General features: G+C 45.7%; 1 protein-coding gene across 1 annotated transcript; it reads left to right on the top strand.

Moving 5' to 3' along the window:
* Positions 1-9635: 9635 nt before the first annotated feature.
* LOC114898043 (melanoma antigen preferentially expressed in tumors-like) lies at positions 9636-12485 on the top strand. The gene is made up of 3 exons (XM_029227049.1): positions 9636-9922; positions 10341-10913; positions 11927-12485. Exons 1-3 carry the CDS (start codon positions 9636-9638, stop codon positions 12483-12485), a joined length of 1419 nt encoding a protein of 472 aa, XP_029082882.1.
* Positions 12486-17927: the final 5442 nt, after the last annotated feature.

Here is a 17927-nt window from a genome sequence, read left to right as displayed (position 1 = left end):
GCTGCACCAATTCACATTCCAACCTACAGTGTATGAGGGTTCCCTTTTCTCCACCCCTGGCCGACATTTGCGATCTGTGGTTTTTTTGATGATCGTCCTTCCGACAGGTGTGAAGTGATATCTCATTGTGTTTTTTACTTGCATTGCCCTGATGATTAACATCACTGAACATCTTTCAATGTGACTGTTGGCCATCTGTATGTCTTCTTTGGGAAAGTGTCTACTCAAGTCTTCTGCCCATTTTTTTTTTTTTTTGCTGTTGAGTTGTATCAGCTGTCTATATGTTATTTTGGATATTATCTCCTTATTGGTCATATCATTGGCAAATATTTTCTCCCATTCAACAGGTTGTCTTTTTATTTTGTCCATGGTTTCCTTTGCTGTGCAAAAGCTTTTAAGTTTAATGAGGGAACATTTGTTTATTTTTGCTCTTGTTTCCTTTGTTTTAGGAGACATATCAAAAAAAAATATTGCTATGATTTGTGTCAAAGAGTGTTCCACCTAAGTTTTCTTCTGGGAGTTTTATGGTTTTGGACCTTACATTTAGGTCTTTAATCCATTTTTTGCTTATTTTTGTGTATGGTGTTATAAAATGTTCTAATTTCATTCTTTTACATGTAGGTGTCCAATTTTACCAGCACCGATTATTGAAGAGATTGTCTTTTCTCCATTGTATATTCTTGCCTCCTTTGTCATAGATCAATTGACCATAAGTGTGTAGGATTTTTTTCTGTGCTCTCTATTCTGTTCCATATTTTTATGTCTCTGGGTTTGTTTGTTTTGCCAGTACCATACTGTTTTGATTAGTGTAGCTGTGCAATGTAGTCTAAAGCAGCAGCATGATACCTCCAGCTCTGTTTTTCTTTCTCAAGATTGTTTTGGCTAGTTGTGGTCTTTTTCTGTTTCTGTACAAATTTTAAAATAATTCTAGTTCTCTGAAAAATGTTGTTGTTATTTTGGTAGGGGTTGCACTGAATTCCTAGATTGCCTTGGGAAGTATGGTCATTTTAACAATATTGATTCTTCTAATCCATGAACATGGTATATCTTTACATCTGTTTGTGTTAGTTTCTGGCTGGAGACCCAAGATCTTCCGGACAACTGGGCAAGGGGTGAAGCCCAGAGGTAGCCAGATGAGAGAGGATAGGACACTGGACTAGGGACAGGCCTTGGAAGAGCAAAAGCTTAGAAGAAGACCAAGAGTGTTACTGAGTGAGGAACCTCTAATTCAGTCCCCTCTGGAATGGTGCCAGATTGCTGGGGTTATGGAAATAGAGCTGGAACTGGAGAGCAGTTGGCCTCAGGGTTACTATTGATTAACAATATAAAGCTCTTCTCCAGAACCTTCCATCAGAGCAGCATTTATGTCTATGCAGGAGAGCACACTGGGCTGTGTCTGGGTTAGTTGTCAGCCACATCCTGGGTCCTGGGCTCTAAGTCACCTTCTTCCTGCAGGTTCTTCTCTTCAATGGACAGAGGCTGGTATGAGGGGCTCCTGAAAAAAGAGGTATCATCAGAATACTACACAGGGGGTCAATGATGCTAACAGGAATGGAGGATGGGAGTTTGGGGCTGACTCGTCAGCAGTGTCGCAGCATCCCAGTACTCCTCATGTGTCCACTTTTCCAAAGTCTGAAGAGCTGCGTCCTGAGAACATGGATGAGAAGTGTTCTGAGGTGGCCTCAATAACTGTGCACAGTGAGATCTAGGGGTGCTAAGGATGAAATTTCGTTTACAGAGACGAGGATTTGTGCTTCTATTAATAAGTTCAGGGGGCATAATTTACTTCCCAAGACCAGTGACTTTTGTCGAATTGCTGTTTTGGTGGTGCTCCAGGAGGGAATGTGTGTCCCAAGAGTAATCCACAATAATAAAATTGCAGTGCAGGTGACTAGTTCAGGCACCACCAGGCTAGGTGTGTGGTTCTGGGTCAGAGCCAAGGGATTGGAACAGAGTCTCTTGGGTCCCACCATGGAGAGGCCTCCAGGGGGAGTTACCCTCTTACCGCAGACCACAAGTTTCTGCCTGGTTTGCCTTATCCTACAGAAAACACATTTCAAGTTCACCTGCAACCCATATTTCTCTACATTCTGCCTATTTGCAGGGGACTGCATGTTTCTGACCTCACAATTCATACTAGATATCATTCTGGCAAAGAAGACATGCAGATGGATGGCCAACAGGTACTTGAAAAAATGCTCAGCATCACTAATCAGGGAAATGCATATCAAAACTACAATGAAATATCACCTCACAAAATTTGGAATGGCTGTTATCAAAAGGACAAGAGACAAGAAGTGCTGATGAGGGTGTGGAGAAAAGGGAGCCCTCCTGCACTGTTGTTGGGGATGTAGTTTGGTGCAGCCAGTATGGAAAACAGCATGGATGTGAATTTTAAATAAAAAATAGAACTACCATTTGATCCAGCAATTCCACTTCTGGGAAGGAAATGAAATCACTGTCTCAAAAAGATATCTCCACCCCCATGTTCACTGAAGCATTATTCACAGTAGCAAGATACGGAAACAATCTAAGTGCTTGTCAATGGATGATGAAGAAAATGTGAATAATATACAACATATATTATTCTGGTTGGTCAGATACACCACACTAATACTGGTAGGAATGTTTCCCTCCTGCTGTTCCAGCAACTTGCTGACTAGAGCCCTTTCTCCTTCAAAGGAGCCAACCTTCACAGGGAGACAACCTGGTGAGGTGCCTTATGTGGATAAAAGGCACGTAAATTCAGACCCTGCTCCCTCCATTTTCTTGCATGTGACCTTGAACCAGTCAAGGGCGACCCTCTCTCCATGGTCTCTGTTCCTCTCAGGCTCACACCCCTCTTCTCCCAGAGGTTCAGAAAGGAGGAAAGCACCTGAAGAAAAGATGAAGAAGCCCCGGAGGAAGTGACACGGGCTGGAAATTTCAGACTAACGAAACCCTCCGGGAATTTCATGACGTCAGAAGGATGAAGGATCAAATGTTGGCGGCTGATACAAACTCAGAAAGGAGGATGACAATTTACAAAGCATAGAAACGATGTTGGCTCCCCGTTGACAATTATGCCATGGGAAGAAAGCAGTCCCTGATCATACTACTCTTGATAAGTTTATTACAAAGAAATACAGCACTTTAATTCTCAAAGTTTTAAAATCCAGTGTACTAAATAAATATTCCTTTTACTGGTTTTACATTTACCTATATATTTATAACTACAGCAAGTGAGTGCTTAACTTGTCTAAAGGTTATGTAATAATCATTTTTACTATTGATTATTAAAATTGTGCTGTAACTTCAGTTTGCATGTTTATTTTTATTGGGGAGGAAAAATGTTTTCTGTACCCTTCAATGTTCTTCAGCTGGTATAATAATCAAGTTAATCAGAGAAAAACAGAACAAAATTAATTACAAACCTACAGGAGTTAGACAAGTGCAGTGAAACCCAAGGAGAAGCCAAACAATTGAGGCTCATGTGTGATATCAGGACACGGGATGGGAGAGAGTGCCAGGTCTTCAACGGGGAAGAATGTGATTCACAGAAGAGCTAGTAATTTGTTTGGTAATTAGATGTTTGTCCTGCCGTACAGATACACCACTCAGATAAAGTTATCTCTTGGTAATAGCTCTCTCTCTGGCCCAGGCCCCCTTTCTAAATTCTTTTAGGTAGTTCAGAGAGAGGTAAAAGGTTTCCTTTGTTTCAGTCTGCTGTGTCTTGATTGCCTACAGCTCAAAACAATAAGTATACCAGTGTTGCGCATTGGGAAGGGCTCTTTTTTAGTCCCTTTACCTTCCTGCACTACTGTGGTCTAGGTACACATCTGCCTGTATTAAATTCATGTTTCAGCTTATGTGGTTTTTGTCTGCCTCAATAGAATGTAAAGTCTGTACACATGAGATAACGTGGTAGTGGGACATATCACATTAATTGGATGTTTCCCTGATACCCAGAATAGCAGTTGGTACACTGTAGATACTCAGTAAACACATTTTAATTTGATAAGTGACAAATATAATTGTAGATATTTAAAGTGTGCAATGTGGTGATGTGATATACGTATACACTGTGAAATGATTACCAAGGTCGAGATAATTAAGACATCCACAACCTCATAGTTAACTCTTTGTGTGTGTGTGGTGAGAATGCTTATAAGATCTACTCTCAGCAAATTTTAAATATACAATATTATATTATTAACTATGGTCACTGTGAGTGAACTAGGTCCTTGAAGAGACGTCTGAACACCCATGTTCACTGCAGCGTTATTCACAATAGCCACAATATGGAAACAACCTAAAAGTCCTTTGATGGACGAATGAATAAAGGAAAAGTTGCATATGTTCATATTGGTATATTATTCAGCCATAAAAAGGAAATTCTGCCATTTGTGAAAATATGGATAAACTTGGAGGACGTTATGCTAAGTGAAGAAAGCCAGAGAGAGAAAGACAAATACTACATCGTATCATATATATGTAGACTCAAAAAAAGGAAAAGAAAATCAATTTCTCATGAACAGAGAATAAAATGGTGGTTGACAGGGGCTGGGCCAGAGGGAATGGAGAGAAATACGTCAAAGGGTACAAATTTTCAGTTACGAGAAGAATAAATAATATTTTTTTTTTTTTTTTTTACGGTACGCGGGCCTCTCCCGTTGCGGAGCACAGGCTCCGGACGCACAGGCTCAGCGGCCATGGCTCACGGGCCCAGCCGCTCCGCGGCATGTGGGATCTTCCCGGACCGGGGCACGAACCCGTGTCCCCTGCATTGGCAGGCAGACTCTCAACCACTGCGCCACCAGGGAAGCCCTAAATAATACTTTTAAGTGAATCAAGGAGAAAAGTGAGAGGGCAATACTGGGTAAGAGTATTAGGCTGTGTCACATGTGCTGGAGACACCCCAGTGAACTTGTCCACAGAGCCCTCCCCCCACCGCCACCACCAGAAGTTCCTGCCGGTCCTCAGCCTGGGACATTAGAGAGTTTTCCCACAAGAGGGAGGCCAGTACAGGTCCCTGCGCTCCTCCTTCATTTGTGCTGGACAAGCAATGGGTACTGCTTTGACTTTCATCTCCTATGACCTTCATAAGGATTAAAGTAGGCAATTTGCTGTCATTTGGATGACGGAGACACAGTAACAGATCTCATTATTTCTCATTTTCTCCTGAAAAACACAATTCTCAAAGTCTGGAAGCTGTGATGAGTGAGGAGGCAAAACTGCAAAATTTCCAAACAGCATCCCTTCCTCTGGCATAAATGTCAAGGTGAGGGTCCTCGCCTTCCCTCCTAACCTGCCCCTGGTATTTGCATCCAGACTGGATGCTCACCGCTCTTTCTCTCTCCAGACTCTTCGCTGGCCAGACACTGTGCCCTTGCGGTGAGTGCGAGAGCAGCCACTGGAGCCTAATGCCAGTCAGGGCAAAGCAATCCAGACCCTGGGAACTCACAGCCCCCAATCCAGGGCCTCAGTGTCTGCAGTGGCCTCAGACACAAGTCCCCAGACTTGATGGGACACAGTCCTGTGAGAGCCAGAGGACATGGTCTCCTGCTAGGCTGCCATTTCTCTACTCCCCCGCTCATTCTGGGCCCTACAGCAGCTCCTCTGGACATTCTCTGCACTCCTCTCTCTTCTTTCCTTCATTCCCTGTGGCCCAGTCCCACCTGGAGAGAGTCCCAGACATCCTCCCTACCCACCATGTCTCCGCAAGCCTGTCCTTTGGGATTAATTGCCTGGACCCAGGGGACTGTTGTCATCAAGCCTTTATTGATGAGGAAGAAAGAGCAACAGCTCCTTGCTTATAGCAAGATATTAGTGGATCTAAAGTGGAACCAGACCCTGTTGAGTACTGGGGGAGCAGGCAAGGGGGCCAACACAGACAGCTGGACTTTTAAAAAGGCATAGAGAGTGAGACATTTCAGGGCAAGAAGAGATCTGAGTTGGGAGAGAAAAAAAACTTACTGAACCTGAGGAGAATATTGTCAGCCCAAGTACTGGACCAAGAGAGCCACAAAGGGGAGAGCCTCTGCAAGGGACTGGTCCCTAAGGCCTCCCATCAGCTGTCATGTCTAGGAAGACCAGAGGAGTCAGGGTCCTCTTCTGTAACCCAGGATGTGTCGCCCCCCAGCATTCCTGGGTGCTTCGATGGATCCAGAGAAGCAACAGGGGAACTCTATGCATTGGGGTTAGTCAATTTGTCCAAAATAGCACAGAGGAATTAGAAAAGAAGTACTTGATTTTTGCTGATCCCATTGGAAGTGTGTCCCAGCATTGTAACCAGGCTCCAGGTTCCCGGAGAGGTAATGTTGGTGGGCTGCAGAAAGAGAGGGCTGCCAAGTCAGTTCATGCTGGGAGGGGGAACTGGATGCACAGAAACATGCTAACCCCCTGAGCAAAGACCCTGGAGCAATGTTTTAGAATGTCACTTGGGATTGTGTGACAGTAGAAGCGGGAAGGACAACCCCCTGATGGGCTCAGGGAGCTGCTCTGACCTGGGCAGCAAACAAGGTCTTGAAACAGGCAATCAGGACAGGGTAGAAATGTCAAACCCAGGCTTCTCACCAGACCCCAGGAGTCCTGCAGGCCCCGAATTGGGTGGGAAGGATGGCACCTCTGTGCACATGTGCTCCCTCCTCCTTATCACCCAGTATGTCCCCTGAGCAAACAGGATCTGTGTGGAGTTGGACAGAGGAGGTGCCCTCTACTCAGGGGGAAGGGAGAGGGCTGGGCTTTTATAATTTCTAGAACATTCCAACACTTTGACCCCTCCCACCTCCTTCGATTTCACAGAAACTGGGAAACATCCGCAGCTTGGAGTCTGCAGTTTCCCCCTTTCCACTGACATCATGTGAAGTCTGTCAGTCAGTCCTTCCTAACACTCAGGGGACCTTCTGAACCCCTCACATGAGGGAATCTACCAATTATTCAGTGGATGGAAGTGGGCAGGTTTCTATCCCAAGCCCAGACCCAGGTCCATCAGGCTAAAAATGGAGAAAGAGCAGTGAACCTTTCATTTCCTGTGAAGGTTAATCGAGGTAGTGGATAAAAAGTGCTGACACCATTGATCACCACGTTGCGTTCAATAAACAGAGAGGTTTACGATTCTCATTGTTACTAATCTCGCTCTATTGCAGCTTATTAATAAAAGGGTTTGGTGGCCTGGGAGTTAAAATACCTATTGAGTGCAATCCAGTTTAACCTAATTTTATGCACAAGGCATTTATACCCATAGCAGGAATGTGGTGAAAGGAATCTTCCGGAAAGATACCAAGGTGGAGAACACTCTTCAAAACTCTTAGCCTTCTTTGGCAGTTTTATAATTGAATTACTTGGACATCGCAGTGAATGGAGGAAAGGAAGGCATGAAGAACTCTTAGGGGTAGAGGGAGGGTCACACTTTCTTTGTATCCTGAAACTGGAAAAAAAATCTCCATGTGATGAAGCCCAGGGTGGGTGTCACCCATGAGCAGATCCTTAAAAACCAAATATAGCTTCTGAACTTTGTAGGGAAAGGTGTTGGTATTTGTGAACAGTGCTTAATATGAGAAGAGCAGAATTTTATTTCTGTGCCTAATGATGTCACTTTGGTCAGAATTTCTGCTGAACTTTCCTAATTTTGAGGAAATAGTAATTATCATAATATACGTGGAAAGGGGCCAATGGGATTATGATTTGGCTACCAAGCCCCAGGAAAATGGCTGGAGCTAATTGCCATCTGGGAGCGTCCTCTGTGGGAAGAACCTAAAAGAAAATATTTACTGGTAGCAGCCACCACGATGAAGGCAGGGTTTGGTGCACCTTATCCACGTTCATGTCTCCCCTTGTATCCAAGTTCCCGAACGGCCCACAGTGCCCACCCTCAGTGGCTCTCAGTCTTGGAAATGTCTGACTTCCCAGGGCTCCCAGCCTCTCCCTCTGCTCACATTCTCATATTTAATCTTTTCATGCCAGTTTGCTGTGCTGATCCCATCTTTCTGGGAGGAAACACCTCAAACAAACACTGGTTCCCTTTTTAATTTCTAAACTCCACCCAGAGAAAAGTCTTTTAGTCTCCATTTTCCCAAGAGAAAAAGAATATACCCATACTATACACTGTCTTGATTCATTCACAGTGTCCCTTTAGGAATGCCCAGCTCTGCACTGCCCGGTCCCCACCCTTCCTTCTTATTGTGATTTTGACCTGACCTGCTTCAGAGAAGCCCTGACTTAAGCCCGGAGTGCCAAGCATATCCCCCATTGCATTTCCCTTGCTCCCTGAATACGCTCATGATCTGCTATGTTTCTTATATAACACCTAAGGGACAACTTGATGCAGATAGAAGTTTATGTTGTTTCCTTTGGGAATGACATAACCATATTTTTATAATGTTTTAATTGTTGGACATCTTGATGAGTTTGATCTGCGCAAAGATTCTCCAACAATGATGCTTTCTAGTTTCGTTGTTTCTGTCCGATATCAGGAACCAATAATCTCTTCCCACACCCATGGCCATGACTGACCCTATTAGTAAAACTCAATCCATGTTTGTGCAGTGAATCAATGATTGAGTCCTTGAATCCCCTACCCCCATTTATCCCCTCCTGAATGAAAATCAGATTCAATCAATTCATCAGGATGTAGGCGAAGATCCAATCATGACTAACCTGATGGACAGTCTGGAATCCAATCAGGCTTCGCTTTCTGATTGGTTGTTAGTAGTTGGAAATGGGGAAGACGTGACTAGAAAGGCCTATAAAAGCCTCAGGCATCAAAGAAGAGATGCAGAAACTTCTTCCTCTGGAGTCACTGTCTGGGTTCTCTACCCGGTCTTAGGACTGAGCGCCCTGCCAACCACATCAGAGCTGGTAAGTTATAGACCTCAGTTAAGGACACTCTCCTCTTAGGTATGGTCAGCTGGTCTTGAATTGTGCCACGTAGCTCAGGATGGCAGGGAGAGTGGTTTCTTTAGTTATTTCTTTTCCGATGAACGAATTTAATGCTTTGGTTTTGCCTCTCAGTGTAGTTTTGCCTCACTCTCAACATTTTGATTTGTCCTTTGGTTTATATCATTTTTAATTATCTTAACCAAGAAGATTTTCCTTTTAATGAAAACATCTAACTGTTTAGAATTTTATTTCTTGACATTTAAGATATTTAGTCTGTACACAAAAGAGCGTTCATTTTAGGCGTATGTCCTTCATCTTTTCCAGCCCAAGTTAACAGTGGGAATTGTGCATGGAGGCTGTGTTGGGCCACATAATGCTCTTATTCCCATAGTTTTAGGGACCTAAGCGATTTTATAAAAGTTTTCACCAAAAAGATTAGGGTCAGCCTTCAGGCTCATGATACCCACTTCCCAGTGCAATACAATTGAGCAAAGTGGTGAATGGAAATGAATGGGCAAGTCGTTGGTTTTCTACCTCCTTGGAAGGAGGCTTGCTCTGGTTCCTGTAGAGGCAGCATTATGGATTTGTGCCCACAGAGACTAGAGTAGAATTCTGCTAAACAGAGGCTCTTCCACTACTGTGGGAGCAGTGATTTGGCTATGAGTTTGTTCCTCTGCAGGGTGAGAAGACAGATTAAGGGGTGCTCATGTTTGGCTTGAGAAGGATGACTTATTCCCTGCAAATATTCACAGGATTCCTTTTGGAGCAGAGTCAGCATGAGTGTCTGGAACCCACTCAGACTCCTCGGCCTGGCGGGAATGAGCCTGCTGAGGGATGAGACCTCAGTCATCTCCATTTTGGAGTATCTGCCCACCGAGCTCTTCCCACCACTGTTCATTTTGGCCTTCTATGGGAGACACAGTGAGGCCCTGAAGGCCATGGTGCAAGCCTGGCCCTTTGTCCGCCTGCCTCTGGGGGGTCTGATGCAGACGCCTCACCGGGGGACCTTACGAGCAGTGTTGGATGGTGTTGATGTCCTAGTTGCCCAGCAGGGTCACCCCAGGTGAGTCTGATCCAGGCATCCTGGTAGAGTCCTAGACATCCTTGAGAGGCAGCTGGTGTCACAAGAGCGGATGGCCCAGAGGCTTCTGATGCCAGGTGAAGAGGCTCAGAGGCCTTGGCCATCGCTGACTTCCAGAAATGTAGGAGTGCCTAAGATGAAAGGGCACCTGAAGGAACACGTCCCCACATCTTTCTAGTGATGCTTAAGGTACTAGAAGTGGAGAACCAGGAAGGATGGAAGGGGAAACAAGATGGAGGAAGGTGAGGCGGAGAGGGAAGAAGAGGGCAAGGCAGCAGGTGATGTCAGGGATGAGAAGTAAAAGCTCAGGTGGGAAATGAATGCTGCCTAAATGCTGAGACTGTGGTTTCATTATGTGTGGCTCTTAAACCCTCGCTGCCAATCTGCTGTTTCCCCACAGGAGGTGCAAACTGCGGGTGCTGGATTTAAGGCATACTGGACAAGACTTCTGGAGAAAGTGGTGTGGAGATGGGGCCCATGGGTACTCAAGCACTCTGATGGCACCAGTGGCTGAGCACAGGTCAAGGGCAGAGCAGTCCTTGGCTCCCGTGGTGGTGTTCATAGAACTTCACCTCAAAGAAAGGACCATGGATAGATTCCTCACCTACCTCATCAGGTGGGTGGAGGAGAGGAAAGCTTCCGTACACCTGTGCTGTAAGAAATTGAAGATACTTTCAATGCCCATGGAAAATATTATGAAGGTCCTGAGTAGGGTGCAACTGGACTGTATCCAGGAGGTGCAAGTGAACTGCACCTGGCATCTGTCCACCCTGGCCACGTTTGCTCCTCTCCTGGGCCAGATGAATAAAGTGCAGAGATTCCTTCTCTCCCACATCCACGTCTCTGCACTTGAGGAGCAGGAACAGCAGCACGTTGTCCAAATTACCTCTCAGTTCCTCAGGCTGCACCACCTCCGGGATCTCTGCATGGAATCTCCCTCCTTCCTTGAAGGCTGTCTGGATGAGATGCTCAGGTGAGTGTGCACCACTGACCAGGTAATGATGAACACAGCACTAGAATGTGAAACACACTGTCTGCTTTGCTGCTCTATCCTGAAGTGTGGTATCACATAACCATACAAATCAAGGTAGGGACCCAAACTGGGATAGGGGCTCTGGAAAGGGACACCATGCTAGGAAGATATGGACTAGGGGTTAGGATCTAGTGGGTGTGAGTATGTGATTTCTTCTTTAGGAAGAGATATCTTTGTTTAGATGACTTAGGAAAATAGGGGGCCTTAAAGAATGAAAACTCCATCAGGCCTGAACATTTCTAAATGGAAGCTCTGTGCTCACCAGTGTTGTGACCACATTGAGCCTGTCTCAGAGTCCCTGTCTGTAAAAGGTTGTTTTTTGCTCCAGATAAGGTACTTAATATATGGGAAATGCGTGATTCTGGAGATGCTGGTAATAGAGCAGGAGCCAAAGGGATAATAAAAACTGGAAGATGGTTTGCAGGTGATTCAGGGATGTAACTAAGACCCTGTAGACCGGCAACCCCAGCTGATGTTGTGAGATCTTGCCCATGTTGGTCCACTATGCATGTTACCCAGAAGCCTCACCTGGCCTGAGTTATGGGTGCCTGTGGCCCAAGCATGGGCTGAAGGAAGCCTGAGTAGGAAGAATTTTAGGGATGTCACTTACTATTAAAATTCAGTGATGCCCACTCTTGATTGACACATGGTGTCAGGCTCTCCGCTGAGCATGTTCTAGTGCATTCCATTATCTTCATTCATCCTCAAAAGAAAGTGGAGTATGTTGTACCCTTTTAGCAGATGAGGAAAGAGAGCTTTCAAGGTTCTGTGGACTTGATCCAGTCACACAAAGAAGGTGAAAGAACTCAGGATAAAATGAGACTGGGCATTCTGGGTATTGATCGTTATCAGATGATCAGATTAAACTTGGGGCTGGGCAAATCAGTTGTCTCCCTACTTGAGGTCAACTTCCACCTCGGTTTCCAAGACCTAATTGCTCTGTTTCTCCCCAGGTGTCTGACAACCCCCTTGGACAACCTTGCAATAACTCACTGCCTCCTTTCGGATTCAGACTTGAGCCATCTGTCCCAGTGTCCGAACATCAGTCAGCTAAAGGGCCTGGATCTGAGTGGCATCACCCTGACCTACTCTAGTCCTGAGCTCCTCCCGGTTCTGTTGGAGAAAGTTGCAGCCACCCTCCAGGAACTGTATTTAGAGCAATGTGGGATCATGGACTCTCACCTCGAGACCATCCTGCAGCCCCTGAGCCACTGCTCCCAGCTCATGTTCTTTAGCCTGCGGGGAAACCTCATCTCCATGGCCGTCATGGAGAAGCTGCTGCGACACACCTCCGGGCTGCCCAGTTTAAGTCAAGAGCTGTATCCTGTCCCTCAGGAGAGTTACAGCTCTCAGCGAATCCTCCAACCTGGGAGACTTGCACAGTGTCGGGCTGAACTGTTTGAGATTCTGAGAGTCTTAGGACGTCCCAGGATCATTTGGATTAGTTCCAGCCCCTGTCTGCACTGTGGAGATAACACATTCTCTCATCCCCAGCCCATCATATACCGCTGAAATACCCCTAACTACTTGGGTGCATCTGTCAAAAGCTTTCTTCTGAGCCCTTGGAAATTGAAATCTAGGACATAGTTGAATCGTAAAGGGAAAACAGACCCAGGGTTTCAGATATCTGCTCAATGTAAATGTGAAAAGAAAAAGTGATTAAGCGAGGGTGCAGGAATGCAGAGGGAAAAGTTAACTCTGACAGGTAATAGGCCTTTTGGGGACATGTGTCCTATAGAGTCAGAAATATGAATCTAAGTTTCTTTAGGTGGATTCGGGCTTGAGACATGTATGTTGGAGCTCTCCCTGGGTGGATTTTGTAAAGAAATGGTCAGAAATAAAGAGACCCTCAGTGTAAACTGACTGCTGCCCTCCATGACGTATTATTCAGCTTTCTCAGTTTATAACTCAGCAAAATCCTGGGTACTGATGGAAAAAAAAAAAAAAGGCACTGAGTTGTCTGTGATCTGAAATGTTACCATTCAAGCAAGTTCTTTATTCTGTCTGGGGCATCTCTTTCTTCCATCCTTATTTCTGTGGCTGCTCAGTAGGTTAATACACACAAAGGCGAACATACTCAGTGGTCAATGAGCCACTGGAATGAGAGTTCTTGGCAGGGCCCTCACTGCTCATCCAGACCATGACCCTGGATATGAGCAGCCCTCATGGTTCTCCTTGTGGGTCCATATGTCTCAGCCAGGGCAGGAAGGGCGTGGGGAGGGCATAAGAGAGATCGGAGTCATCTCTGGTGATAGACATTCTGAGCCTCAGGTCTCCTAGGCCACCTGTTGGTAGATCAGACCAGAGGATAAAAGTTAGTTTGGTAAGCAGGACTCTACAGTTCAGTATTAAAAAAATAAATTAGGGCTTCCCTGATGGCGCAGTGGTTGAGAATCTGCCTGCTAATGCAGGGGACACGGGTTCGAGCCCTGGTCTGGGAGGATCCCACATGCCACGGAGCAACTAGGTCCGTGAGCCACAACTACTGAGCCTGCGCGTCTGGAACCTGTGCTCCGCAACGAGAGAGACCGCGATAGTGAGAGGCCCGCGCACCACGATGAAGAGTGGCCCCCGCTTGCCACAACTAGAGAAAGCCCTTGCACGGAAACGAAGACGCAACACAGCAAAAATAAATAAATAAATTAATAAACTCCTACCTCCAACATCTAAAAAAATAATAATAAATTAATTAATTAATTTTTTTAAAAACACAAAAAACAAACCAAAACCCTGCTGCTATGTAAATGTCAGCTGACTAAATCATTGTGCTGTGATCTATCTATTAAAGATACGTGTCATTTTAAAATTATAAAAAATATTTAGTACTTTTAAAGAATAGATGTGGATTTAAAAAAATGTTTTATTTGGTTTGGAGCCTCAAAACAAATAGGATTTTAAAACCGATTTTAAAAATCAGTGAACACGGATTATTTTTCTCCCTTAAAAATATTTAGAATAATCAAATTTTAGAGCTGGAAGGATTACAGTTATAGTTTTTAAAGTAGACTTTATTTTTCAGAGCAGTTTTAGATTCATAGTAAAGCTGAGCAGGAAGTACCGAGAGTTCCCATCTAACTGCTGCCCCTATACGTGCATAGCCACTCTATTGGTGTCTCCACCACAGGAATACATTTGTTACAATTCTCGAACATACACGGAGGCATCATTATCACCCAAATTTCATAGTTTACACTGAGGTTCACTCTTGGAGTTGTATATTCTATGAGTTTTGGTAAATATTTAGTTGTGTCCTATAGAGTAGTTTTACTGCCCTAAAAATCCTCTTTACTCTGCTATTTATCTTTCCATTCCTGCAACCCTGGCAACCACTGATCTTTTTGCTTTCCCCAGAGCTTTGCTTTTTCTAAAATATTATATAAATGGAATCATCTGGTATGTAGCCTTTTCGGGTTGGCTTCTCAGTTAGTAATAAGCATGTAAGTTTCCTCCATGTCTTTTCATGTTTTGATAATATTCCATCGTCTGAATATATCAGAGTTTATTTATTCATTCATCTACTGAAGGACATCTTGGTTGCTTCCTTGGTTTGCTGCTATAAGCATCTGTGTGCACATTTGATATGGATGTAAGTTTTCAACACATTTGGGTAGATACCAAGGAGTGAGATTGCTGGATCATATAAAAAAGGTGTGCATTGGGCTTCCCTTGTGGCGCAGTGGTTGAGAGTCTGCCTGCCAATGCAGGGGACACGGGTTCGTGCCCCGGTCCGGGAAGATCCCACATGCCATGGAGTGGCTAGGCCCATGAGCCATGGCCACTGAGCCTGCGCGTCCGGAGCCTGTGCTCCGCAACGGGAGAGGCCACAACAGTGAGAGGCCCGCGTACCACAGAAAAATAAATAAATTAAATAAATAAATACATAAATAAATAAAAAAGGTGTGCATTGCAATTATTTTTCTCCTTTGACAATTTTACCTGTTAGAGATTGTCTCATAAAGGGCAGGGACTGTGTCTCTATCACCCTGTGATCCCACAACTGAAAAAAAAAGCCTGGTGTGGCAGTAAATGCTTCTTACTGGGGGTGCATGGACATGATTAACATCAGTTTGTACCCAAATGTTATTTTGCACTGCAGTGCAAATTTGGGGGAAATCAACATTAGCTGTCTACCAATTACATAAATTAATTGGATATGGAAGCAACAGACCTTGTGGTCAATACATTTGTACGTGTGAATTGAACATGGAAGTGTAACTAAGCAGGACACTGTGAGGCCGTCCCAGGGCAGATCTCCCCATGTTCTCCTCCTGCCTCTCGTTTGTAGAAAACACTTAGCTTCCTAGGCCTTCCCTGAATTCCAAAGAAAAACTTAATCAGAAAATAAGAGACAACGGGGAAACAGTGAAGCAAGACAAATAATAGTAGTTTAGACATTAATCAAATTCAAGGACCTTTAAAACCTCTTGATGTGGAGTCAAGATGGCAGAATAGGAGGATGTGGAGTTCGCCTCTCCCCACAAGTACATCAAGACTACATCTACGAATGGAACGGTTCTCACAGAGCACTGCTGAACACTAGCAGAGGACCTTGGACACCTACAAGGACAAGAAAAATACTCAGGCAAGCAGGTAAGATGAAAAAAGGGAAAAAAAAGAAAAGAGAAAATGGGATGGGACCTGCACCTTTGGGGGGGAACCTAAAGGAGACGAGAGGTTCCTACACCCAGGGAAGCCCCCTCACTGACGGGGAGATCAGCTGGGACAGAAGGGAAGATTTGGGGGCTTAGAGGACAGCGCAGCAACCGGTCTGTGGCAGGCAGGACAGAGTAAGACCTACACTGAAAGTCCATGCCACAGCCCTGCACACCCCAGCCTGAGATGTGTGTCTGCTATTGTGGATGGAGGCTGGGTTCTGGAACGTGGGGTTTGGAGAGCAAACACAGTGAGGGGACTGCTGTTGGTTGCAAAGAGACAGCTTGAAGGCACAGGAGTAAGGAGCTCCGCAGCCAGGAATGTTCGTGGAAGAAGCCTGGACCACCATAAAAGCAGGGTGCCACTACTGAGTTGCACACAAGGGGCGGGCCCTCCATGGGACCCCTCTTCCCCACATGCTGACCCCTGCCTTCATGGGCACAAGGAGCAGCTCCCACCTGAGCAGGCTCACTCCCCACCTGCTGCCTCCTGCAATGTACACCTGGGTGGGCACATGTGCTCTGGGCAGCATCTGGAGCAGATGCTGGTGAGAGGCTGACAAGCAGAGGTGGGGTTGAAACCACAGCTGAGCTCCAGGGACTGTGCAACTAAGGAAGAAGAGCTGAAATCTGTCTGTGCAACTGTAGGAACCACGGATTTACACACCCACGGCCGGCTTTGTAAACTCAGCGCCTGCAGAACATCTGAACAAACGAGTGCTCCTGCAGCTGAGACTGGTCTAGCTTTAGCAGCTGTGGTCTTTGTGGACATGTACACATGGGGATTGGTTCAGGCCAGAATCTGAGCTGCCATCATAGCTCCCACAGCAGGTCCAGGTGCATGATTACTGCAGTCCTGGGACCTGACTTTGGTGGATCTGCACTGGTAGCCTGGTGAAAACAACACGTGACAGACATCAGGACCAATTGCCGGCATACCCACAGTTAGGTGGGGCTGAGAGCTGTTCCAAAAGCAGTGTAATGTGTTGGCCAGCACAATGGGTGAAAAGTGACAACAGAGTACCCTCACAGGTGAACACCTCCAGAGGAGGAAAACTCCGTGGCTTCTCTCCCAGTGGGAGTGCTCCAATCCCACCTACCTCACATCACAGATGAGAAACATAGCTCAGAAACAGATTTGGGGGCCTCTACTCCAACAACTATGGAGCAAGCCCTGCCCCTGACAGGGTAGTGACAACCACAGAGTAAAAAGGAGGCCCCTTTCAATATCCAGTGCAGGCTCAGGTCACCACAACATCAGTCACACCTCCTATCAATGGGATAATAGCCAGCATACACTGAGGAAAGAGGAGGCAGATATACATATTAAAAACAGCCCTCACCCCCCAAAATATTAAAACCACGCTGGCTACACAGGGACATTCCCACCTACAAAAATGCCCTCCAAGACAGTCTGGGGGTCAGGAATTGAAAGGAAGAACCCCCAGAGCACTTGGCTTTAAAGGCCAGTGGGGCCTGAGTGCAATAGCTCCACAGGGCTGGGAGAAGCTGAGTCTCCACTCCTGTAGGGTGCACACAAGAACTCACAGGCACCGTGACCCAGCACAAAGCAATACTTCCATAGGAACCAGGGTAGACCTAACTAGGTGTCCTGGAGGTTCTCCTAGGTTGGTGGGGGGTGGCTGTAACTCACTGTGGGGGCAAGGACACAGGCCCCAGAGGCCCCAGGGAATATTGATCAGTGTGAACTCTCCCAGAGGTCCCCGTTTTGGCACCAAGACTTGGTCCCACCCAATAGCCTACAGGCTCCAGAGCTGGAACCCCTCAGGCCAAACAACCAGCAAGACAGGGACACAGCCCCACCCATCAGCAAACAGGCTGCATAAAGTCGTACTGTTCTCACAACTACCTCAAAACACACTCCTTGACACAGCCTGCCCACTGGAGGGACAAGACCCAGTTCCACCCACCAGAGGGCAAGCACCAGTCCTCCCTCACTGAGAAGTCTGCATAAGCCCACGGACCAACCTCACCCACCAGGGGGCAGACACCAGAAGCAAGAGGATCTACAGTCCTGCAGCCTGCAGAAAGGAAGCCATGAACACAGAAAGCTAGACAAAACATGAGAAACAGAGAAACATGTTGCAAATGAAGGAACAAAATAAAAACCCACAAGAAGAACTAAATGAAGAGGAGATAAGCAATCTACCTGAAAAAGAATTCAGAATAATAATAGTAAAGATGAACCAAAATCTTGATGAACGAATGGAGGCACAGTTCGAAAAGAAATGTTTAACAAGGACCTAGAAGAACTAAAGAACAAACAGTGATAAACAACACA

This window comes from Monodon monoceros, unplaced genomic scaffold (genome assembly GCF_005190385.1).
Source record: "Monodon monoceros isolate NGI ecotype Baffin Bay Population unplaced genomic scaffold, NGI_Narwhal_1 Super_Scaffold_18, whole genome shotgun sequence".
Classification (NCBI taxonomy): domain Eukaryota; kingdom Metazoa; phylum Chordata; class Mammalia; order Artiodactyla; family Monodontidae; genus Monodon; species Monodon monoceros.
The sequence above is the reverse complement of the archived record's forward strand: the minus strand, read 5'-3'. Positions and strand labels throughout refer to the sequence as shown.

What these genes read in the sequence shown, in the direction of transcription:
- LOC114898043 (XM_029227049.1), top strand. Translation starts at nt 9,636, where the DNA reads ATGAGTGTCTGGAACCCACTCAGACTCCTCGGCCTGGCGGGAATGAGC. An exon ending in GCCCAGCAGGGTCACCCCAG is followed by an intron (nt 9,923 to 10,340) that starts GTGAGTCTGATC and finishes GTTTCCCCACAG; the next exon opens with GAGGTGCAAACTGCGGGTGC. An exon ending in TGTCTGGATGAGATGCTCAG is followed by an intron (nt 10,914 to 11,926) that starts GTGAGTGTGCAC and finishes GTTTCTCCCCAG; the next exon opens with GTGTCTGACAACCCCCTTGG.